Here is a 25,735-nt window from a genome sequence, read left to right on the forward strand (position 1 = left end):
CATGGAGCAGAGCTCTCGGATCTATTCTTTCAACTCCTTTTCACAATTTCCAGGTTCCATGTTCTGCAAAACAATGCTAAGTCAGTGTTTGTTACTTTTGCCCAGTGCTGCCCAGCCTTCTGCTCTTGCCCTGTCATCTGCTTTTTGTCTTTGCCTCTTTAATTAGACCTGCTTAGAGTAAGTCAAGGTTCATATAACCTTGCAGTGAAAATTTTCCATTTGTCCAAAAAGGTATAGAGAAGCAAACCTGAGTATTTAGCATTTTTTTTTTTCCCTAAAGAGAACATTCATCTGGGCAGAAAACACAGTTCTTCAAGTCCTGGTTGAAGGGAGAAAAGGAAAAAGTAGGCTATAATATTTACAACCCTGATATCACTATGCCAATCATTAAGGCCCTTGCTGAGTCCCACTCAACAGCAAGATCACCAACAGTGTGGTCCTGGGGTTCAGCGAGGCCATCAGAATCAAAGTTATGCTCTCTGAGGTGCTAAATATGTGTGAAGAATGGATAACAGTGAGTCACCCAAATAAGTGCTGGATAATCAGTTAGAGATGTGATTTTAGGCAGGCTTGCAAGTGAGTGTACAGAATGCAGTCTCAGAAGTGGATTCCAGCAGTGCTGTGGATCAATGTTGGTGTTGGAGGAAGTCATCAAGAGGATGTGACTGCTGGTTGACTCTTGAGCTGAACCCAGGCAATTGAAGCCTTCTCATTCCTGTCCTTCGAATGTACATTCTACCCACCGTTCCCATAGTGGGAACCATTTTCAAGGACATAGCGCTGAAAGAGTAGGATGTTTTGGGGACCATTTGGATGATATATGTAACCGGACCAGGGCATCTCTTAATCTTTTAAGATTCTGGTGGGTAGGTGGTAGATATCTACTAGTCTCATGGCTTCCTGCCACAAGCCTCATAGGTATGTTCCCTAGCTTATTAAACCTTCCACCTAACAGTATGGTGTGGTCTGCCTCTTTCTTTGGTTTCTTCTTGCCCTTGGTGTTTGGGGGCCAGTTTGTGAACCAATATTTGGCCCCTGGAGAGAAAGCCAGGTGGAACAGCAGATTAACTTCCTTTGAACAAACTTTGGTACAACTCAAAAGTGGGAGACAGAACTATGGGGTGTGATTAGTCTGGAAACCAGGAGTCATGAAAACTATGCTGTGGTTTGAGTTTTGGTGAGTTTGAAGTCATTACTAACTGTACAGAGATGTCCAAGTCATTTATATGCACATTGTCTCTCTTTTAGGTTCTTCAGCTGGGATCAGATATCCTTCCTCAGTATAAGCAAGAAGCGCCAAAGACGCCACCACACATTATTTTACACTATTGTGCTTTTAAAACTACTTGGGATTGGGTGATTTTAATTCTTACCTTCTACACCGCCATTATGGTTCCCTATAACGTTTCCTTCAAAACGAAGCAGAACAACATAGCCTGGCTGGTGCTGGACAGTGTGGTGGACGTTATATTTTTGGTTGACATTGTTTTAAATTTTCACACGACTTTTGTGGGACCTGGTGGAGAGGTCATTTCTGACCCCAAGCTGATAAGGATGAATTATCTGAAAACTTGGTTTGTGATCGATCTGTTGTCTTGTTTACCTTATGACATCATCAATGCCTTTGAAAATGTGGATGAGGTAAGTTTCTTTTTTTTTTCTGAGTACTGTGGTTCATATGTTTTGAGAAAATTAAGATAAAAGTTTACAGATAATCGAAACTTCTTTTTAGCCACATGTTCAGCCTTCACCCTACTTGCCATAAATTGTAATATTCAATTACTTTATGTTAATTTTCATCTGCTTCCTTTCTTGCTTTCTGGTTGATAATACCAATTACTGGGACAGTGGTTGTGGTTGGAAATTGTGGTTTGAAAAGTGGAGGTTGTGGTTGGAGGAGGTGGAACAGAAGAAAAGTCGTAGCATTTGGGGCAAAACAGTTTATGAACTAGGTAATTGACTAAAAGATACGAAACAGATGTATTTTCTTTGGAAAACTGTAGCATTTTAAAACGCTATGCATCCATAGATCTTTTGTCTCCTCCTCTCCAGATACATATGGTAGCAGTGCTTGATTGAGATAATATAAAAAAAAGTTTATGGAAAAGTCTTAAATTTTTGCCTTTTTGGGTTCTTCTTTATAGCCTTTGCTTTAAATTTTGTCTAAGCACATTTGTGGCTAGAGACTATATTGGATGATTTCTGATGTCTGGTCTAGTTCAAGGTTCTGCTCATTCAGTGTGTTATCTATACAATTACAAATACTTAAAATATGTAATGTCTTAAAAGACCACTTTATCCAGAGCTTCCTAACTTCTAACTTAATAGTGGATGATTTTCAACTTGCTACATCAAGCTAATAGGATGCAACCAATAATCTCAACTAATAACATAAAAATGAGTCAATATAGAATGCATCTATTATTAAAATATGTTCATAATCATAATATTACAAACTTAATTTCCCTAAAGATTCTACTCTGTCCTTGTCGGCTGCTCAGATGGAAAATTCTCCACTACATTGTTGTTGTTATTCTATGTATGTTGGGAGGTAGATAGAAACTATTCGGTGACTTTTTTCCATACAATTTCTATGCTCACTTAACTTTAATATTATTAAAAAAACCCTATTTCCCTGAAAGTTAAGTGCAGACATTGTGTTTTGATGCCATACACATTAGTTTAAAAATTACAGAAAAAAGAGCAATGATAGTAAATTATTTTATAATTTTAGATTCCATTTACATCAAGCTTTTAAAGGTACATTTATTTCTTTCCTATTTACCCTCTGGAAAGGCTTGAGAGGAGTTTATTTTGAAAATGTGAAATATGATAAGGAGATGATAGAAGTTATATTTCACTTACTATATGAATTTATATATTAAGATTTCAGTCATTTAGAACATAGACACCAATATTTTAATAACAAGAATCAAAAGATTGGCTCAGCTCATAAAAGGGAAGATACATTAAATGTGTTACAAAATAATAAATGTATTTGACATAATATATAAATATATCAAGAGATCCTCAGCCTCATGCATATTAAGTAAAATGCAAAGTAAAACTATACACTGACATACCATTTTCAGGTTGTTACAAGCAAAGCTTAGTTTGGGTACCTGGGTGGCTCAGTTGGTTGAGTGTTGGACTCTTGATTTCTGCTCAGGTCATGATCTCATGGTCATGGGATCAAGCCCCACATCAGGCTACCTGCTGAGCTCAGAGCCTGCTTAAGATTCTCTCTCTCCTTTTGTCCCTCCCCCACATGGGATTGTTCTCTCTCTCTCTCTCTCTCTCTCTCTCTCACAAAAAACACAAAGCAAAACACCAAAAAAAACCCCCAAACAAAACCAAAAACCAAAAACCAAACAAAAACTTTGCTAACACACTAGGATGGTGAGTATGGTGGCTAAGAAGGTGCACTGCTCAGATCTTCCTTCATGAAAACCTACTACCCAGAGCACAATTCATAGCTTCCTGCAACCAGCTCTTGGTTTGGGAAAGACAACTGTTAGCATCTTTTTCGAACTCAGCATTCATTCAGTGAGTTACCACACTGTCACACTAGTAGCTTGAAACTGGCCATGGCCGCAGTGGGAGTATTTACACCCAGAAAGACACAAATGGTATGAATAAAGGCTTTTTTTTTTTTTTTTTTGACTGACAGCTGCTGCATTTTCTGATCTGTTGCATTTCATACACTGAAGCCATATTTCCCCAAGGCTACTCTTAGCCAATAATTAAGAATGGTGGTAAACAGTATAGTTAGTCGACTCCTGCTCAATGGAGAACTCCTCTATTGAGTAGCATTTGCTCTGGGGCTCCCCATTTACCTGTACTGTGGTCTGAGACTGTTCTACCCAATACCTCTTCAGACGTGTCAGACCTGCATTGTGGTCTGAAGCCTCCTCCCTCTTCCCTTTATCTTTCCCAGGTATTCATCTCAGTAAAACTCTTGCACATGTAACCCTGACTTGACAGCACTCTGTAGGGGACGTGAACTAATAAAGTGAACGTGTGGGTATTCTCATACATTGCCCAAGGGGAAGGTAAATTGGTAAAACTTCTATGCAGAATGATTGACATTACCTCATTTTGGAAAAAACAAAACAAAACAAAACAAAACAACCCTAGAGCCAACCACTTTCGCATTGTTTAGGAGATTCTTTTATTATTGCTTGCATGTCAGCAAACAACAAGATTACCTACCTACCTCCTGGTTTTTCTTTTCTTTTTCTTTTTTTAATTTTTAATTGTCTTTTAAAGTATTGGAGCTTGAACTCATGACCCTGAGATCAAGACCCAAGCTGAGATCAAGAGTCAGATGCTTAACTGACTGAGCCCCCCCCAGGCGTCCCTGATTTTTCAGTTTGAGGCCTTGTCTTTGACTTCGCAAATGGCATTTTCTCCCTATTCTCACTATGTCCATGCACTTTTCCCATCACCTAGTTCTCACAATACAGGTATATCATCCTTTTGGTTCAATAAATATTAGGTGTTCACAACATTATTACTACAGATATGGAACCTTAAACATGCTATGATTGTTTTCCTGCACTTTACATTTTCCCGAGCATTAATAAATGTCTGGGTTTATTGTTTGCTTGGTTTTATGTACTTACCACTAATTCAAACACTAAGCTCTCTGCCAATTGTTTAAATGTTCTCTCATTACATCGATGCAAACAATATTCTATCAACATCATTTAAAAAATTTTTTTTAATATTTTATGTATTCTTGGGAGAGAGAGAGAGACAGAGCATGAATGAGGGAGGGGCACAGTGAGAGAGGGAGATACAGAATCCCAAGCAAACTCCAGGTTCTGAGCTGTCAGCACAGAGCCCGACGTGGGGCTCGAACTCATGAACTGTGAGATCATGACCTGAGCCGAAGTCAGAAGCTCAACCGACTGAGCCACCCAGGTGCCCCTATCAACATCATTTTCTTAAACAAATTTTTTTGCTCCCACCTCCCACATGATCGACCATTTGGCTACTTATAACATTCTAGGCTAGAGAGAATTTCTCCTCAGAATTTTGAAAGTCATAATGTCATTGTAGTCCATCTTCTAAAAACTGTTAAGAAACTTGTAACCACTAGGATTTTGGCCCTTTTACATGGCACCTGTTCTCTCTTTCTGGAAGTTTGGTGTGCTCTCTTTGTCTCTGGATTTTGAAATTTTCTGATCATAGGCCTTAGTGTGGGGTCCATTTTCATCAGTTTTATTGGGCACTGATGGTGGCCCTTTTCAATCTGGAAAAGTGTGTCTTATGTCTTAATTTCTTTTTCCTGAAATTATTTTCTCCACCCTTCTCCTCACTTTTCTCTTGCTGGTATTCCTTTTATTCAGACATTATATGGATTGGACTGGCCTTCTAGTTTTCTTTTTTTCTTCTTTCCAATTTTCCAACACTTTCTATTTTTGCTATACTGTCTAGGAGATTTCCTCAACATTATTGTCTAACTTTCTTTGTCCTTAATGATTGTTTTTGTTCAAGATCTATTTAACTTGATATCAATAAAGCTAAATTAGCTTTCATTTAGTATTGGCATATATAGATATATCTTTTAAATTTTATTATTATAGATTATTAAACTCTAGCTGTATCTTTATCTTATACAGATTCTGAGAGGCTTTTTAAAAAATGTATATTATTTTTTTGAGAGAGAGAGAGGGAGAGACAGAGACAGAGAGCAAGCAGGGGAGGGCAGACAGAGAGGGAGACACAGAATTGGAAGCAGTAAATTCTGAGAGTCTTAACTGACAAGCTTAATCTATGCATATATTTTGAGATTAATTGCATTTTTATTTACGTAAAGCATTTTATTCTCTACTTTAAAATACCTTTGTTCTTTTCTCTCTGTTTTTATTCCTTTTTTCTTTTTTCTTCTATTTTTTGGATTGATTTTTTTCTCTCACCTACTGGGTATCTTCCATTAGTTTGGAAGTTTTTCTGTTAATTGATTACTCTTAACATTTCTTTTTAAAAATATTTTAAAATTTTACTTATTTATTTTTAAATGTTTATTTTTGAGAGAGAGAAAGGGAGAGAGAGAGAGGGAGAGAGAATGAGTGGGGAAGGGGCAGAAGGAAAGGGGGACAGAGGATCTGATGCAGGCTTTGCACTGACAGCACACAGCCTAATATGGGGCTTGAAGTCACGAACCATGAGATTATGATCTGAGCCAATGTGGGATGCTCAACCCACTGAGCCACCCAGGTGCCCCTGATTACTCTTAACATTTCTAGCATCATTATGTGGCTTATTAGTATCTTTACTCTTTTCCTAATTAATTCAAGGACCTTTGTTCATCTCATCTTTGAAATTATTATTGTCTTGTATTTTGCATCTATATTTTTTAACTTTCCCTTTTAATTATTATATTGTAGTCTTATTTATTTATTGAAAGTTTATTTCTTAGAGAGAGAGTGAGAGCAAGAGCGAGCGAGTGAGAGAGAGAGAGAGAGAGAGAGAGAGAGTGAGATCGTGAGCCGGTGAGGAGCAGAGAGAGAATCCCACGCAGTCTCTGCATTGTCAGTGTGGAGCCCAATGCAGGACTCAAACTCATGAACCATGAGATCATGACCCGAGTGGAAACCAAGAATTGGTTGCTTAATTGACTGAGCTACCCAGGTGCCCCAATTGTTGTCTTATTTAATTTCAATACTTTAGATGTACCCACATGTCCATCAGTTTCTTTGATCACATTATTTTATCCATTTTTGGCTTCTTTCTGGTTTAGTTCCTGTGGATCAACTCTGTATTATCTATTATATGACATCCAACTTTCTGGAACATACTTCTTCAGGGAAACCTTCCTACATTATGTTAAAAAGCAAAATTCAGCCGAGTAAATTTTAAAGGCCATACTGGCTTTATTCAATGATTCATGAGTTGGGCAACTTCCCATCTAGCAAATAGAAAGGAGCTCTGAGGAGCTGTACAACACAGAAGACTTTTATAGGCAGAAGGGGGCAAGACAAAGACATAATTAGCAAAGAGTGGGTTATTTCAGGCAACGTCACCTTCATTTAGGGGAAGGCCAGGTGTCTATCAGGCAAGTTACTTCATTAGTGCTGACCAGGTAATTCCAGATGGACTGGTTAAGATTACATTCCTGGGAGAGGCTGAAACTGCAATCAAGTTGATGTTTAGTCTTGGTTCTGTGACACAGGCGGGCTTAGCACAAGTGACTCCCATTTTGGGCCTTTTTTAAAAAAGTAATTATTCCAAAGCAACTCTAATGAATATCTTCATCGTATTTCATCTTCATTTATGTACATGAGTGCACATTAATGTAATTGAAGTTATTTTTCTTTTGTTGCTTTGTATGTGCTCATGAACACGTACCATTTGTTGTGGGACCTGGGGTCTTGTTCCTTCCTTAGGATATGTTTGTTGTGAGCCTTTGGGATGATTGCTCTGGCTCTCAGTTTCTGTGTCTGTAAGAAAAAGGAAGGAATACCCAATTACTTACACCACAGGGTGGTTATAAGGAATAAATGGGAATAGAGACATGAGTGAATTTTACTTGTAGAATTTTCCTATCTGAGAGGATATTATTATTTCCTTTGTGTATTTTTTTTTTTCCCCTCAGCTTGATTCTAAGACCTGTGATAGGGGCGCCTGGGTGGCGCAGTCGGTTAAGCGTCCGACTTCAGCCAGGTCACGATCTCGCGGTCCGTGAGTTCGAGCCCCGCGTCAGGCTCTGGGCTGATGGCTCGGAGCCTGGAGCCTGTTTCCGATTCTGTGTCTCCCTCTCTCTCTGCCCCTCCCCCGTTCATGCTCTGTCTCTCTCTGTCCCAAAAATAAATAAACGTTGAAAAAAAATTAAAAAAAAAAATTTAAGACCTGTGATAGGGAACAATGTGGCCCATCTCCTTGGCAATCCTTTATTATTCTTCGTGCATATCAGTGACTCACTGACCTGAAGCAATGACGTATTAGCAAGGTTTTAGTAAATTGTACAATGACATAAAACTTATGATGAAGTGAGCTGGTGGTGGCTTGGGAATAGGAGAGTATGAATCTGAAAATAGCAGTTTAATCCTTTAATGTGATGCGGGTGCAGGACTTAATAACTCTTTATTTTCAACATTGTTTCAGTTGATGTGCACTCTGAAGGTAATTTGATTTACTAGGAATTCACAAACTGAATATGTGATTCTGTAAGAGAGTTGTGAGGCATGGAAGACAGCGTCCATTAGAGGAAAATGTTCTGTTTGAGAAGACGTAATGCAGATTTCCTAGAAACCATAACCCAGGGTAAAAATGTAACGAGGAATCCAAGGAATAGAATCAAGCACTTTTTTTTTTTTTATTATTATTCTTTTTTAAGGGAAAAAGCGTGAGCGGGGGAAGGGCAGAGAGAGAGGGAGACAGGATTTCTGAGCTGAGGATGCAGGCAGGAACTCAGGAGCTCATGACCTGAGCTGAAGTCAGTTGCTCAACAGACTGTGCCCTCAGGTGCCCCAGAATCAAGCTCTTTTTTTCTTTTCTTTTTTTCTTTAAATTCAAGTTAATTAACATACCATATAGTCTCGGCTTCAAGAGTAGAACCCAGTGCTTTATCTTTTATATAGGACACCTAGTGCTTGTCCTGAAGAAAAGTGCCCACCTTAATGCCCATCACCCACTTAACCCATCTCTCCACCCACCTCCCCTCCAGCAACCCTTAGTTTATTTTCTGTATTTATGAATCTCTTAAGGTTTGCCTCCCTCTCTGTTTTTATCTTATTTCAAGCTCTTGTGTATGTGTGTTTGAATGCCACTCTGGGTGGTCCACGGAACGTGATTTCTGGGAGGCCTGGAAATGAATTATAGGGCATTAGGGAAAGATATGGCAGCTGCAGGTAACACCATTTGATAGTGTAAGTGGACATAGGAAACCTGATATACACAGGACAGAGAGTGGTATTAGTAAGTGCTAAACATGATAAACTAGGTCGTGACACATTTAAATTGGGAAAAAGATCACTAATGTATTGTTTCAGGGGGCAAAATGGATCGGTCAGCTACTGCTAAGTGGAAGTATATAAATATTTTAAATTTTCTGAAAAGCTTATGGAAAAACATTTCTACATTGTTATTATTATTATTATTATTATTTGCAGTTTATGCTTATGAAGCTGTCACATGCATTATTATGTTTTGGCATACATATTTACATTGCATATTTTTTGTTTCTTATCTAGCCATCAAAACAAGAATTAGAAATTAAAGAGGCTAATTTTACTTATAGATTTTGGTGACTTTTTCAGCCTCTGATTTCTTTTTCTCACTTCTGTTGAATTTCAGACCCTCAACTAAATAGAGCATGTTAGAAATTGCTATTTAATACAATTTCGTTGCCATTACTTTTTCATTAAAGCCTACAGATAATTTGCAATAATGTTTGAGTGGTATAGGTAGAGATTACATAATCTTTTTTTTTTTTTTTTTTTTTAGTTTTCCTACATTTAATCTAATTAGATCCTTAGAAACACTGGCCAGTCCACCTTGGAATTTATTGATTTTTCTTATCAGTGTGTTTGCACAGATGATAATAGACTTTATTTTTAAGATCAGTTTTAAATTCACAGCAAAATTGAGAGGACGGTACAGAGATTTTCCATGCAGAGGTTGCCCCCACATACACTTAGCCTCTCCATTACCAGCATCCCCCACCAGAGCAGTACATTTATTACCACTGATGAACCTACATTGACACACTATTAGCAAAACCCATAGCTGTATGTTCTTTGGGTTTGGACAAATATATAATGACATGTATCCACCATTACAGTATCATACAGAATACTTTCACTGCCTTAAAAATCCTCTGTGCTCTGCCTATTTATCCCTTCCTCCCCTTCCCCTCTAGCAATCACTGATCCTTTTACTGTCTATATAGTTTTGCATTTTCCAGAATGTCATGTGGTTGGAGTCACACAGTAGATAGTCTTTTCAGATTGCCTTCTTTCAGGTTTTCATATGTATTTAAGGTTCCTTCATGTCTTTTTGTGGCTGGTAGCTCATTTCTTTTTGGAGCTCAATAATGTTACATTGTATAGATGTACCAGTGTATTATCTATTCATCAATTGAAGGGCATCTTGGTTGCTTCCAAGTTTTGGCAATTATCAATAAAGCTGCTGCAAACTTTGTGTGCAGGTTTTTGTGTAGGAGTAAGTTATCAACTCTTTTGGGTTAATTCCAAGAAGCACAATTGCTGGATCATCTGGGGAGATTATGTTCAATTTTGCAAGAAATTGCTGAACTAGCTTCCAAAGTGGCTGTACCATTTTGCATTTTCATCAGCAACTAATGACAGTTCCTGTTGATCCACATCCTCACAAGCATTTGGTGTTGTCAGTGTTTTGGATTTTAGCCATCCTAATAGATGTGTAGTGGTAACTCGTTGTTTTAATTTGTAATTCCCTAATAACATAAGATGTTGAACAGCTTTTCATATGCTTATTTTCCATCTGAATGTCTCCCTTGGTTAGGTGTCTATTCAGATCTTTTGCTCATGTTTTAAACAAATTGTTTATTTTCTCCTTGTTGAAATTTAAGATTTCTTTGTATATTTTATATAATAGTCCTTTATCAGATATGTCTTTTGCAAATTTTTCTCTTCTCAGTCTGTGGCTTGTCTTCTTATTCTCTTGACAGTATCTTTCACAGAGCAGAGTTTTAATTTTACTGAAGTTCATTTTATTAATTATTTCTTTTATGGATCATGCCTTTGGTGTATCTAAAAAATTACCACCATACACAAGGTCACCTAGATTTTCTCCCATATTATCTTCTAGAAGTTTTATAGTTTTGCGCTTTAAATTAAGTCTATTATCCATTTTGAGTAAATTTTTGTGAAGGGTTTAAGGCCTGTGTCTAGATTCATTGTTTTTGCATTTGGATGTCTAGTTATAACATTTGTTGAAAAGAGAATCTTTGCTCCATTGTACTGCCTTTGCTCCTTTGTTAAGAATCAGTTGACTGTATTTATTTGGGTCTATTTCTGGCCTCTCTGTTTTGTCCCATGGACTTATTTGTCTCTACTTCCACCACACTGTCTTGATTACTAGAGACTCATAGCAGATGTTGAAGTTGAGTAGCATCTGCCCTCTGACTTTATTCTTCTTAATTGCGTTGGCTATTTTGCACAATTTTTGCTTCTACATACAAACTTTAGGATCAGCTTATTGATATCCACAAAATAACTTGGTGGGATTTTGATTGGGAATGTGTTGTAACTATAGATCTAATTGAGAAGAACTGACATCTTGACAATATTGAGTATCCCTGTTTATGAACATGGGATATCACTCCATTTATTTAGTTCTTTTTTGATTTCTTTCATCAAAGTTTTGTGGTTTTCCTCATGTATATACATCTTGTATGTATGTGACTATAATGTTAGCTGTAGGTTTTTTGTAAATATTCTTTATCAAGTTGAAGAAGTTCTGTTCCCTGTTTTCTGGGAGGTTTCTTTTTCTTTTTTTAAATCATGAGTGGCTATTATATTTTATTAAATGGTTTTTCTGCATCTATTCATGTAATCATGCGATTTTTTATTGTTTAGTCTGTAATGTTATGTCTTACCTTAATTGATTTTTTAGTGTTGAACCAGCCGTGCATACTTAAGAAAAATCTTACTTGGTCATATTGTGTAATTATTTTATAGATTGCTTGATGTGATTTATAATATTTTGTTGAGGACTCTTTCATCTATGTTCATGAGAAATATTGGTATGTAGATTTCTTTTCTCATAATGTCTTTGTCTGATTTTGGCATTATGGTAATCCTGTATTCCAAAAGATAAGTTAGGAAGTATCATATCTAGTTCTATCTTCCAGAAAAGACTGTATAAAATTGTTATATTTCTTTCTGAAATATTTGGTAGAATTCACCCATGAACTTATCTGGGCCTTGTGCTGTCTTGGAAGGCTATTGTCTAATCAGTTTGTTTAGTAGACACAGTTCTCTTCAAATAGTCTATTTTTTCTTGTGTGAGTTTTGGCAGATTGAGTCTTTCAAGGAATTGGTCCCTTTCTTCTAGATTTATTCATAGTATTCTCTTATTGTTGTTATTAGCCTTTTAATGTCTATGATACCTATAGTGATGTTCTCTCTTTCATTTCTCATATTAGTAATTTGTGTTCTCTTTGTTTTTTCTTCTTAGTAAGTGTGGCTAGAATCTTAATAATTTTATCTATATTTTCAAAGAATAAGCTTTTGGTTTTGTTGATTTTCCCTTATGATTTCTTATTTTCAATTTCATTGATTTTTTTGTTCTAATTTTCATTATGTCTTTTCTTTTTGTTTACTTTGTACTTAATTCTCTTTTCTTTCTTTCAGTTTACTAAGGTAGAAGTTTAGATTATTGATTTTAGATCTTTCTTCTTTTCTATTATTTGCATTCAAAGCTATAAATTTCCCTCTAAGCACTACTTTCCTGTGCCACACAAATTTTGATATGTTGCATTTTCATTTTCATTTAGTTCAAAAACTTTTAAAATTTTTCTTGAGATTTATTTGTGACCATTTCTTATTAAAAAAAAATAACGTTTATTTATTTCTGAGAGACAGAGAGACAGAGCATGAGCAGGGAAGGGGCAGAGAGAGAGGAAGACACAGAATCCAAAGCAGGCTCCAGGCTCTGAACTGTCAGCACAGAGCCCGATGCGGGGGTTGAACTCACAAGTGGTGAGATCATGACCTGAGCCAAAGTCGGACACTTAACTGACTGAGCCACCCAGACACCCCTAACCATTTCTTATTTAGAAGTGTGTTGTTGGGGCGCCTGGGTGGCTCAGTCGGTTAAGTGTCCAACTTCAGCTCAGGTCATGATCTTACAGTGTGGGTTCAAGCCCCGTGTCAGGCTCTGTGACAGCTCAGAGCCTGGACCCTGCTTTGGATTCTGTGTCTCCCTCTTGCTCTGCTCCTCCTCCACTCATGCTCTGTCTCTCTCTCTCTCTCAAAAATAAATAAACATTAAAAAAATAAAAAAAAAAAGAAGTGTGTTGTTTAGTCTTCAAGTATTTTGGGATTTTCTAACTATCTTTCTGTTGATTTCTAGCTTAATTCCATTGTGATCTAAAAGTGAATACTGTATGATTTCTATTCTTTTGCATTTGTTAAGGTGTGTGTTAGTCTAGAATATGTTCTATCTTGGTAATTTTTTTTTTAATGGTAACAATTTTCTTTTTTTTAAATTTTTTTTTCAACGTTTATTTATTTTTGGGATAGAGAGAGACAGAGCACGAACGGGGGAGGGTCAGAGAGAGGGAGACACAGAATCGGAAGCAGGCTCCAGGCTCCGAGCCATCAGCCCAGAGCCTGATGCGGGGCTCGAACTCACGGACCGCGAGATCGTGACCTGGCTGAAGTCGGACGCTTAACCGACTGCGCCACCCAGGCGCCCCTATCTTGCTAATGTTTTATGTGAGCTTGAGAAGAATGTGTTTTCTTTGCTGTTTTTGTTTGACTGATGTCAATTATATCCAGTTGATTCATGGTACTGTTGAATTCTACTATGTCTTTACTGATGTTCTGCCCGGTAGATCTGACCATTTATGACAGAGAGGTGTTGAAGACTTCAACTATAACAGTGGATTTATCTATTTCTCCTAGAAGTTCTACTTGCTTTTGCCTCACATATTTTGATATTCTTGTTATGTTCATATACATTAAGGCTTATTACATCTCGGAGAATTTACCTTTTCATCATTATGCAATGCCCCTCTTTATCCTGATAATTTTCTTTCCTCTGAAGAGCTTGAGACTTTTACTGTGATGAAATTTTCATGTATTACCTGTGGGGTGATTCTACCTTGTATTCAGGACTTAGGTTTTTAGTAGCCTGCTTTAAAAAAATCTTAGCTACAGTTTTAAGACCTATATACGTCCCAGTCCTTCTCTGAGTGAGAAAGCGCCTTTACAACCTAGTGATTCTAATAACAATAAAAAAATCTATGTATATGTATATCTATATGTACACTTTTTAAAGTTTATTATTTTGAGACAGAAAGAGAGCACAAGTGGGGAGGGGAAGAGAGAGAGGGAGAGACAGAATCCCAAGCAGGCTCCGCACTGTCAGTGTGGATCTTGCTGTGGGGCTTGAACTCATTAGCCATGAGGTCATGACTTGAACTGAAGTCAAGAGATGGACACTCAACCAACTGAGCCACTCAAGTGCCCCAAAACATTTATTGAGGATTAGATTGGTAGTTCACTCACACTTGACTTTCACCTATCCACTCAGGGGTAAGTGTATGGATAACCATATTTGGCATCCTTTAAAGCCTTTAAATCTCTCAAGTCAAGAATCAGGATTGAGTAAAGTTCAAGTATCAAGATATAATAATCCAGGATTGCTGGAGACAGCAAGATGAGGATTTTGAGGCAAAGAATTCAAAGAACCTTAGGGCATAAACTATTTATGCTTTCTGTTGAAGAGTTAATGGGTCTTTGGGAAGTTCCTATGGTGAAAAATCAAACCATTTGATTTTCTGGAGTCCTGGAAAAATAAAGTCATGCTAAGGAAGATAGAGGAATTACATAAAAGTCATGTTAACATGGTTTCAGCTCTGAGTCTCCAGGCTGAGTGTGGGGTTATGCAGGGTCAGTTCTCTAGTTTTTAAGTTAGGATGGTTGTCTCCTTGGGAGAGGGTACAAAGCATAGTTTTCTGGACTGCTACATAGACTGCTATGAGGTCAAATCCTATGGAAGAGGATGCCTGTTGCTGCCCTGCTCATAACCAGTGATTTCTTCCCTGTATCCCTCTGAGATATCTAATGAGAACAAGCATGGCTTATGACAGTCTTGTGAGCGTGAATGCTTACTTGGTCAGCATTGCAGACAAAAATATGGACTTTACAATCAGATGCCTGGTGTGCATTTTTCCAGAAGATGCTAGTTTTCACTGTGATTTGTTTGTGCTTAGGTCATTGTGTTAGGCAAAATCAGCCATCTTAAGTTATATTCACATTTATACACAGGCTTATACTGAGTTGTGAATGGCCATACTCAAAATGTTTTGTTTGAGCTTTTGCAGATGTTGTAATTGTTTCGGCCACAATGAGTGAAGAAGCATAGATGATAGAAGCTTGTGCAACAGTTATTTTATGATAGTTACAAATTGTTAGACTAGCAGAATTTTTAACTCAAATATTGTCCTGCTAGAATTTTAGAACCACTTGAACTTTTTGTGTTCAGTATTAAAATATAACTAAAGTTTAATAATAGCACATATATTTAATGCCATTTTCACCTTTACTGACAAAGAAAGTAATCATATTTAGGGAATACAATTTCCACGTGTAGAAGCCTGTCAGTGCGTGTAATAAAGTTATATCACTAAGACTGATAATTTCTTCTCCTTAGTGTGATTAGTAAGCCATGTACTTAGATTGAATTTTGAGATGTGGCAGTATATTCAGAAATATAAAGGAATAGCCAAGAGGGATTTATTTTTCTCTCAAAGTTATCCTTTAAATGCAAAAAAAAAAAAAATACCGTCTGTGATTTCATTCCTCCATTCATTCAACAGATATATATTGAGCTACTTCTTTATTCTAAATATTGGGAACCTCAACAGTGAACAAGCACACAAATCCTCCTTATCTTCATGGAACTGTCAAAGAGAAATTGTACTGAACACTTGTTAAAAATGGCAACAAAGACTTCATTCAAGACTATTGTAATAGGGAAGAGAGATTGAACTCAACCATGCTGAAACAGAAGGCAGAGAAGTTGGTCAATGTGATTAAGCCATCTATATTTGCTAATTGCTGTCATCAAAGTTGGACTCCTACCTGCCCACAGATGCTGAGAGATAGGGGTACTATTTTTCTTGATTATGTTTCAAAAGGATGGCTCCCAAGTCCTTGAGAAAGACATTCCTGGCTTGTACAACTGTCAAAAGTCTGGGAGAAGATTTATATCTCAAAGGGGCAGAGAAATAATTTATAATTGAAAGTTTTCTAAAGTAAAGACTCTAAGAAAAGGGAGGTCAGGGCCTAGAGTCAGGAAAAAAGCCCGTCTAAAGTTTAATCAAGGTGCATTAAGGTTGTCTTGGTCAGGGTTTTTATTCTGGTGGATAAAAACAGCAAACATGTATGGAAAATTTAAGAAGTATATATGTAATTTCAGATAGTGACATGATCTATATACAGACATAATATAGGGCAATAAGATACAGCTAATAACTGGGATGATCAGGAGTTGAACCATGTGGGAAAACATGTACTGGGCTAAATGTAACTGTTAGGTTAAGGTTTTGTTGCTGTTGTTGTTGCAAAGAAAAGAGACTCAAGTAACCTGAAGTGATGGGAGATATAAGAGCAGGCATTTTTTAGAAAATTGGAGAAGAAACATGGGACCTTAGGAACTAATGTATGGTCCTGGACTATCAGAGCTGTGGAAGCCTTGGTCCAAGGCAGCCAAGTTGTAATATTAGGGGAGTGAGCCTGGAAGTGGATGTTGGGCCAAAGAATTGGGTAGGGAGGAAAAAGTTTACAAAAGGGGAGCTACTACTCTTTGAACACCTTCTTTGCATGTCTCCCAGGTTTGCTTTGAGATTGCATCATCTTTTTAGAATAGACTTAAAAACCACATTGTCACATATTATCATTACAATTGTTGGAAAAGGACCGCTTTTAGAAAATGGTTTTGGAGGACATGACTGTTCACCCTCCTCTTCTATTTTTCCAGAATTTGCAGATCTGAGTGTTCTACTATTAGTAAGATTCACTTAGTCCTGTCAGTATCCTCTCCTACCTTTTCTCTACTGACTGAATTTTTACCTTCTCTTCTCCTTTTCTTTATCTCTTGGATCTCATCCCTGAATCTTCATAACTTTTACTACCTGGTCCATCATGGCCACTTCAGCCTTCCTTTGTTTCAACTCTCACTGCATCCTCCATTATTCCTCAGCATTTCCTGGACCAGGTACTTATGCTTTAAAACAAGGGCTTTAATCTATTTGAGGATGGGGATAGTTAAGGGAAGTCTCTGAAGAAGTGATAGACATTTAAGCCCAGACTTGAGAGATGAGTAGGAGTTAACCAGGCACAAGGGGTGATTTGTAGGTTCAGGAGAGTGCTTTAAACATCATGTTTAGAGACTCCCAGGTGAGAGAATATGACATTTTTAAAGAAAAGAATTAAGTTTTCTATGACTGGAGTACAGAGAGCAGAAGACAGAGATGCACAAGGCAAAACTATAGAGTTAGGCAGGTTGCATTAAGGCGTTTGGATTATTGTAAAGGCAGCAACAAGTTATTGAAGAATTTAAAGCATCCTTCAACTTAGTTTGCTTGTACATGTATCATAATGTGTGAAAAAAAATTGAAGCTTCAGGCAATATGCCTCTTTTTAGGGTGTGTATTTTGGTCCTGCTTTATATTCATTATGATCCAATTAAAGAGAAAGTCTTTTCCACAACAAGAAAGCACTTAAAAAATTAGTACATTATGGATATTACTGAAGATAGATGTCTGCTCTTCATCTATCTATCTATCTATCTATCTATCTATGCCACTGTGTTTTGATAAGAATATAAATTGGTTAAAACAGGTAGTATGTACAAGTTATCTAAATTGAGATCCTTCTCTGAAGCATGTTAACTAATGTATGGAGTAATTAGGATTATTTCCCCATGGATCTCTTGGTAGCAGGAATTGGACAAGTGAATTTTGAATAGAAAGGAGGCAATAGAATTTGTTATCTGGGTTAAAGGTTCAGATAATAAATGTACTTTGCAATTTTCTTTCAGTCTTTAGATTGTGTTCTACAATAGAAAATGGAAATGCACTATGTAGTCATTCATGTATATAATCTATTTAGAATAAGGACCCAATGCTTATGAAATGGAGCTTATTACTGTTTTGTGGTTTCTATTCAGTTGCCTGCTATGGTGCTATCCATGAAGATGAAATAACTATTAATTATTAATACAATATCAGTGGTGGAGGAGTCAGAAATTATTATGAGAGACTTATGTATTGGTTAGTTTATTCTTTAAATAACGTATTCATTCTTTCAATAAGTATTTGGCGCTTACTATTTGCAAGGGAGTGCTAAATAAAAGGATTAACAGAACATATACACTCACAACTAAGGCACATGTCCTGGAGGGAATGTACATGGTCCTTTGAGACTATATAATGGAATGACCTGATCTAGACTGGAGAAGAGAGTTTTCCTGGAGAAGCAGTGACTGAGCTGAGATCTGAAGTACGAAAAGAGCTAGCTAAGTAAGCTAAGGATAGAGGGCATGAAAGACTAGCAAGTGCCTAGGCCCTGTGTTGGAGGGAGCATGGCATATCCAAAACCTGAAATTTGGATGAAGAGTGAGCTGAAGAATGTTGAAGGATGAGGTTAGAGCGGTAGGCACGGGCCACACCATGCAAGTCTGTGTAAACCAAAACAGATTTAAGAACAATGGGAAGCCATCATATGATTTTAAACTGGGAGTGATTTTGTAAAGTAACTCTTTTTTTCATTAAAATTTTTTAATGTTTATTTATTTTTGAGAGAGAGAGAGAGAGAGAGAGAGAGAGAGATACACAGCATGAGTGGGGAGGGACAGAGAGAGAGGGAGACATAGAATCTGAAACAGGCTCCAGGCTCTGAGCCGTCAGACACCCGGCTCGAACTCATAAGCCATGAGATCATGACCTGAGCTGAAGTCGGATTCTTAACCAACTGAGCCACCCAGGTGCCCTGAAAAGTATAAGAGTTACATAGTGTTCAGAGAAAATTGGATGGGGACAAATAAAGGACTTGAAACTTATTAGGAAACATCTGTAGATCCAGGAGACAGATGCTAGTAGCATGGCCTTAGGTAGTGACAGTAGAGATGGAGAGAAATGGATACATCTGAGAGATACTTAGGAGCTGAAATTAACAGGATTTTAAGATAGATTGGGTGTGAGGAATTTCAGAATACTTCTGACAAGAATACTTCTTAGTTTCTGGTTTGCTTAATCAAATGGCCAATGCTGACATTTGCTTAGATATTAAAAGAGGACCAGAGATATAGTCTGGAATGGGAGAAGGGGGGAGGAGTTTCTTGTAAACTACCTTTCTTTCTCTTTCTTTCTTTTTCTTTCTTTCTTTCTTCTTCTTAATGAGAGACACATGAGATATTTAAATGTCTAGGGAAGAATGTAGTTGAAGAGGGGAATGGTTGGAATTTTGAGCAGAGTAGAGAAAGTTTGAAATCTAGTGGGTACATAAATTCTTACGAAAAGCAGTAAAATTACTAGGTAGTTGAAAGATGCTTTGAGATTGATGATAATGAGTTTATAGTGGAGGTAATCTGCCCTATTATATGCTCAAGATTATGATTTTCTTGACCGTTAACACAAGCATGAAGAAAGGTGATAATGGAGCTAGGATTTGGATTTTGATAGAGGCTACAATGAAGAGGCAGAGATGTTAAGAAATTCAGGGTATATAGTGTTACTGATGTTATGGGACTGCATAAAGAAGAAAGTGGAGAATGGAGAGAGTTGATAGATTGAGAAAAAGTAGATCTGTTGGTGGACTGGAAGTTCAATAAGATTGAACTCTGCAGTTGGTGTAATTGGACCATTTTGCTCAATAGAGAAGAGGAAATGGTCAGATAGCAGGGTGATTAAGTTCAAGACTTCAGAGCTAGAAACACTTTTAGGATATGACAAATTTCATGTTATGACCCTGGGAGTGGGTATCTGAGGAGAAATGGAAAGATTGTTGCAGAGGATTTGGTGAAGAAACTGTGAGACCAAGGTATTGAAAGACTCATTCACATGTATAATAAAGTTATCTATGGTGACTTTAGGTGAGGTTGGATTTGAAAAATATTTAGGAAATATGTGAAGTAATAATTTTGAGTTTTCTATTCTCGTGGTATATTCATTGGCATGGATCTATTCAAAGCAGAATAGGGACACATTTCCCAATATAAAAGATAAATAATGTCTAACATTTATATGTTAAATTTTATTTTACATACCCATATCTTACCTATATTGGACAGTCTTATTAAAATGAGACCTTTGTATCTAGTGACAATCTATATAGTCCCTAGTATTAAGTCATACCAAGTATGAAATTCTATGCACATAAACACATAACAGATATATTTTCCCCACATTTGTATCAGTTTTTTTTCAGTTTATTTATTTTGAGGGAGAGGGTAGGGAGGGGTAGAGGGATAGAGGGAGGGAGAATCCCAAGTAGTCTCTGCCTTGTAAGTGCGAAGCTCAACGCAGGGCTTGAACCCAGGAACCTTGAGATCATGACCTGAGCCAAAGTCAAAAGCTTTACCGACTGAGCCACCCAGGTGGCCCATTATCAGTTACCTTTTTTCCCTGCATCACAAACTACTCCAGAACTTGATGGATAGTAACAATCACCATTTCTTTAACTCACAAGTTTTTGGCTAAATTAGGTGGTACTGCTAAGTTGGGCTAGGTTTAACTTATCTTGATACGCTTGCCCATGCATTTGTGGTAAACTGCTGAGTTGCTTGGTAGCTTACTGATCTGGGATGGCTCAAATGGATGATTCAGAGGGTTGCTTCTGTGGTCTCTCATCATTCAAAAACCCCATAGGTATTTACATGGCAACTAAGCTGGGTTCCTAGACCTTGAGTGGAGGTGCTATGCCTCTTGAGGTGTAGGCTTAGCATGGGCACAAAGTCATTTACACCACATGCTGTTGGCCAAAGCAAACCATAGGGCCAGCTTGGATTCAAGGGTTAGAGAAATGACCTTATTTCCTGGAGGGAGGAGCTGCAAAGTCACACAGCCAAGCAGTGTGGATATAAGAAGGAAAATAACCACAGCTACATTTTTTTTCCTTGCAAACAATCTACCACAACATCCTGTGTGTGGGAATGTAAGATGTAGGTGAAACACCATGCACTGGATTTTACAAACCTGCATTCCTCCTCTGTCACTCCCACTTATTTGTCATGTATCTTTGTATAAAAAAGTTCTCGGAGCATCCCTTTTCTCTTTATAAAGCAAGAAGGGAAGAAGGTAGGAAAATATATTAGCTGATAGTAGCCATTTGCCTACTATCATTAGTGATGGTCCAATGAGAGCATTGATTTGTGTTTTAGGTGGCTTAATCATTGAAATATATGATTTTTATGCCAATAACATCCCACATCTCTTTAGTGTGGGAATCCATAAAAATATTGAGGAGTTAATACCTCAGCGATATGTGCTGGATATTGTTTGCTGTGCTCCTGTGGCCTGAGGGACTTGTCAAGTAAGGAAATAAGCTGGAAAGGCAGAAGACTGATGACTGAAAGTTCTCCATTAACCCTGCTGTGTTCTATTATGCATTTCATGTGTTTGAAATTCTCTTCCACCTGTGGAACCCCAGGGATTTGTGTGCTAAGAGCTCAGAGGTTGGGATAGAGGCAGAAATCCTCTGGACTTCAGAGGAGGGCACAGAAGGTCTGGAAAGTGTGGCGTGAAATGAAGCAGAAAATAAATGAGCACATAAAACTGGTGGAAAGTACAGAATCAAGAAATTGTTATTAAAAAGGTGTTGGCACAGAAGGAGGGCATTTTTTGAGGACTGGTTTAAACAAGGAATTAAATACAACTTGTGGCCCAATCTAAAAGTTGTGAGAGTGAATCATAAGTAAGGGAAGTCTCTTATTTTAATACAATATTGAATATGACCCTCCCTCAAAAAAATCACATGATGCTAAAGAAATCACGAATTTGAGTTCTGTACTATGGTGAGATGTTAACAACACAGCAGTGACTGCTGGATTTTCCTTAACGTTATTTTTTATGTTTAAATATAATATGCTTAAAGAAAATGACAGTTTTAAGTGTAGAACTCAAAGAATTTTCACTAAGTGAGCACATGTAATGATTACTAGCCATATTAAGAAACAGAATGTTGCCAGAATCACACAATCCTCCTCATCTCCATCATAGTCACTACCCTTCCCCACCAACAAAGGGAGCCAGTATCTTGACTTCTAATTCCACAGAGGAATTACACCTGTTTTTACACTTTTTGTACGTGCAAGCATGTAGTATACACTCTTTTGTATTTGGTCTTTTTGCTCAACATGATGTTTTTTAGATTTATTCTTGTTATTGTATATAGATAGTCTGTTCATGTTTATTTTTGGATAGTATTCCACTAAATGAATGTATGAATGTTTATCCATTATACTGGTGATGAACGTTTGTGTGATTTCAAGTTTTAAGTATTTAATCGCATTTTATGTATTTATTTTTTTAATGTTTATTTATTTGAGAGATAGAAAGGAGAGAGAGAGAGCACACGTGCACGTGCGTGCATGTGCGCACAAGTGGAGAGAGGCAGGGAGAGGGGGAGAGAGAGAATCCCAGGTAGTCTCTGTGCTGTCACACAGAGCCTGACGTGAGGCTCGAACCCACGAACATGAGGTCATGACCTGAGCTGAAATCAAGAGTCAGATGATTAACTGGGTAACCCACCCAGGCACCCTTTCATCACATTTTAAAAGCAAGTTGTTTCAGTTTGAGTTTTGATGATGATTGCATTAAATTCTCTTTAATACAAAATGATAGAGAATGAGAAAGTTAAAACAGCTTTCCAAATAAAGCAAGCTTGCTTATTTGTATATTAATAATTTTGAATAACAGTTTCTGATTTTACAAGTCCTTGAAGGATACACTCCGGACAAATTCAAAGTGAACCTTGGGGATTATGTTTGGGAGCAAACAGGAGTTTGGTTTGATGGGAGCACTACTGAGACGTACAGGCATAGTGGAGATGACCTGGCGGTCCAGACAGAGGTGAGGGTGGGCACCTTGAAGGCCTGCCCTGGAGATTGTGGTTGATGTAATGTCTGTGATGAGTCCCTGGAGGGTACTGTGTATTAGAAAGATGAATCTTGCAGGGTTCGTTGGGGGTAAGGACGGGAAGACTGCACAGCGGTTGGTTGTTGTGGAACAGGCACTAAGAATCTGAGGGACTAGGAGTATCAGGAGCTAATACTTAATCCTGTAGGTATGAAGTAACAGTGAAGGTTGGAGAGGTACATGAATAGATAGATGTGATTTAAATATATATGAGACCAGTGGCCTGTATAGTGTGGGTCTGAATTAAAGGGAGTAGGAACAGAGCTAGGGTGGCTGATAGGCTCTTCCGGTGACACAAGGAAGAAAAAATATGAAGTCATGACCAAGACAAGGCCTTGGGAATAGGAAAGAAGGGAAATTTTTGAGAGGTTTATTAAGTAGATGTATTTTGAGCACTTGCTCATGTCCTGTGATAACATTTGATAACCAGCTGGGGGTGGCAGGAAGCTCAGGCCCAGGTCTGAGGGACAGGGCAGGTAATGATGTCACTCATGACAGTTGGTGATGGAGAACTCATTCAAGTGGAACAAGGGATTCCCTGTGGGACCAATTACCTTGTGAACACCCATGACACATTTAAATGCAGATGTATAGTGAGTATTTGACCTCTGTCAGGAACTCAGGAGACAGGACCGGTGAATCATCCATATAGAGAAGTCAGTAGAATCATGCATATGCAGTAGATCAGCCAGGAGAGGGCTGAGGAAAATCATGATGAGAACCCTAACACATCATAGAAGCATGGAGAGGGGTAGCCCTAGAAAACAATTTTGAAAGAGATATCGGTTGGGGAGTTGGCAAAACCCAGGAGAAAGTGGTGTCGTAGAACCTGTGGCAGAGTTTGCGTGTTTGCAAAATATGTTGTAATGTTTAAGTAGTGTTAATCATGGTCATAGAAAATGGTGCTTTTTGATTAAGTGGGGTCCAGAGCAGGTATCCTTTGGGGTGGACCATCTCCTTTTGGAGAGCTCTGCCTATGTAAGAGATCAGGAGGGTTTGCTCTGCCACTGTTTGGACCTAATTCTAGTAGGCCCTGATTTTCACATTCTGGTTGAGAGTTGTGACTTTTTTAGTTCGAATGAGGATAACGATTTCCTCTCTGTTTTTTCTTCTCTTCATTTTTAGAGAAAAAAACTCAGGTAGAAATACCTTTTCTGTGCAGTATTTTCACAGCAGTATCATAGTTCCTTTAAAATTTTAAGCTAGCTAGAGAAGTATGTCCATAGCAGCACTGTTTTTATTTTTTAATTTAATGCTGTTTTGAGTTTGTCATGCATTTGGACTATGGGTTTCTTCAGAGCAGAAGCAAGGCATATTTATGTTCATGTCCCCAGAGCCTAACTCAGAGGTTGGCCCATGGAAGTACTTAAGAACTGCTTATTTTTGTCTTCATTGTTCGTGATTACACGACTCCATTTCTGAAAGCCTCCAAGCTCTCTTGAATCTTCTTGCCTTTCTTTTTCTTTTTCTTTTTCTTTTTCTTTTTCTTTTTCTTTTCTCTTTGATTTTATTTTATTATTTATTTTTAAACATAATTTATTGCCAGATTGGTTTCCATACAACACCCAATGCTCTTGCCTTTTAATATCTGTTGTCAGTAAATTATGCCAATTCATGTTTTGAATTTTCATAATTCTGCTTTTTTTTTAACTGCCTAAAGTTTGGTATCTGTTTTCCCCCCTCAAGTGTTCAGGCAAAATGAGAATTTATTTTAAGGCTGTACTGATGCCACAGCATTTGAGAATAGGAGCTGAAATAGAGCCCAAGGTATTGAGGTTGAGACAGAAAACTGTCAAAATGCTCCTGCTACTCTTTCATTTGTACAAGTTCTCTTGTTTCTACTTCTCTTCTCTCTATTTCAAATATTTATTTTGAAAAAATTTAAATCATATGCTACCTACCATATGGGGTAGAACATAACCAAATACATTAGTAATCCTTTTACCTTAACTGTCAAGAACTTTACAATGCCCAACTTAGTCTTATTGCTGTCACATCTGTTCCACTCTACCAACCAATTCTGTGTTGGTCAGAAGGAAGCTCAGGGTAAGTTATGCTAGACTCCTTGTCTCCTCTCTGGGAGAAAAAATTAGCAATAAGGGAGTCATGGTCTTCATGAGTCTTGGAGATGAGGGTCAGACGAGAGGCTTCCAGATCACAGCTCTATATTCCCTACCTGCATCAGGAGTGAATTTATCGTCTTTCCCCACATGGCTTATTATGTGCTTCCAAAAAGAATAATTATGGGGCTTTCATTGATTGAAGAAAGTAGATGCTGTATTTCCATTTGGATAATGCTGTATTTGGATTTTAAGCTTCTGAGCAAAATATGAATTATCTTGTTGCTGTTCCCTTACGGTATTCTTTTCTGTAACTATTGCTAACGGATGATCGGATTTTGTAGATTATGTACCCATTCTACGTTCAACTCTTAACTTTTCAGAGCTCTACAAATTTAGTGCTTATCATGACTGTGACAGGAGGTAGTGGAAGCAACAATGGCATTTGCTCATTGTCCCCGTATGCACAGAAGTATTTCCTGTTTGCTTGCCAGTAAGATTGGGATTCCTTTTTCAGAAGTTTTACTGCTCATAGCTATTACAAAATGAGAAGTAAAAATAAATGTTTTCGAGTAGAGGAAAAGTTTTATAGGAAAGAAGTAATAAAAGGTCTGATTTCATCATCCCATTTCTATGCTCTGTATATATTGCATTCGAGCAATTTTCTCCTTTGGTTTTTTTTCCTCTGTGCTATTTATACTTCACTTATGAAGATAAATTGGATCTTCCTCAGCTAATGAAAACTTGTCTTATTTAATAATTCAGAAATGTCTTATTTCTTGGTGGAAAAATAAATCTGCTTTTGAAAAAAGTTTCC

General features: G+C 37.6%; 1 protein-coding gene across 1 annotated transcript in view; it reads left to right on the forward strand.

Moving 5' to 3' along the window:
* The window catches only part of KCNH5 (potassium voltage-gated channel subfamily H member 5), a 303,474-nt gene that overhangs the window by 68,440 nt on the left and 209,299 nt on the right, over window positions 1–25,735 (forward strand). Inside the window, exon 6 of the mRNA XM_047079822.1 lies at window positions 1,249–1,641. Within this exon, the coding sequence (XP_046935778.1) occupies window positions 1,249–1,641 (393 nt within the window). The remainder of the gene's footprint in view (window positions 1–1,248; window positions 1,642–25,735) is intronic.

The sequence above is a fragment of the Lynx rufus genome, unplaced genomic scaffold, assembly GCF_022079265.1.
Source record: "Lynx rufus isolate CCGP_SWC_20201006 ecotype Redwood Valley unplaced genomic scaffold, mLynRuf1.p SCAF_17, whole genome shotgun sequence".
NCBI classification, from domain to species: Eukaryota; Metazoa; Chordata; class Mammalia; order Carnivora; family Felidae; genus Lynx; species Lynx rufus.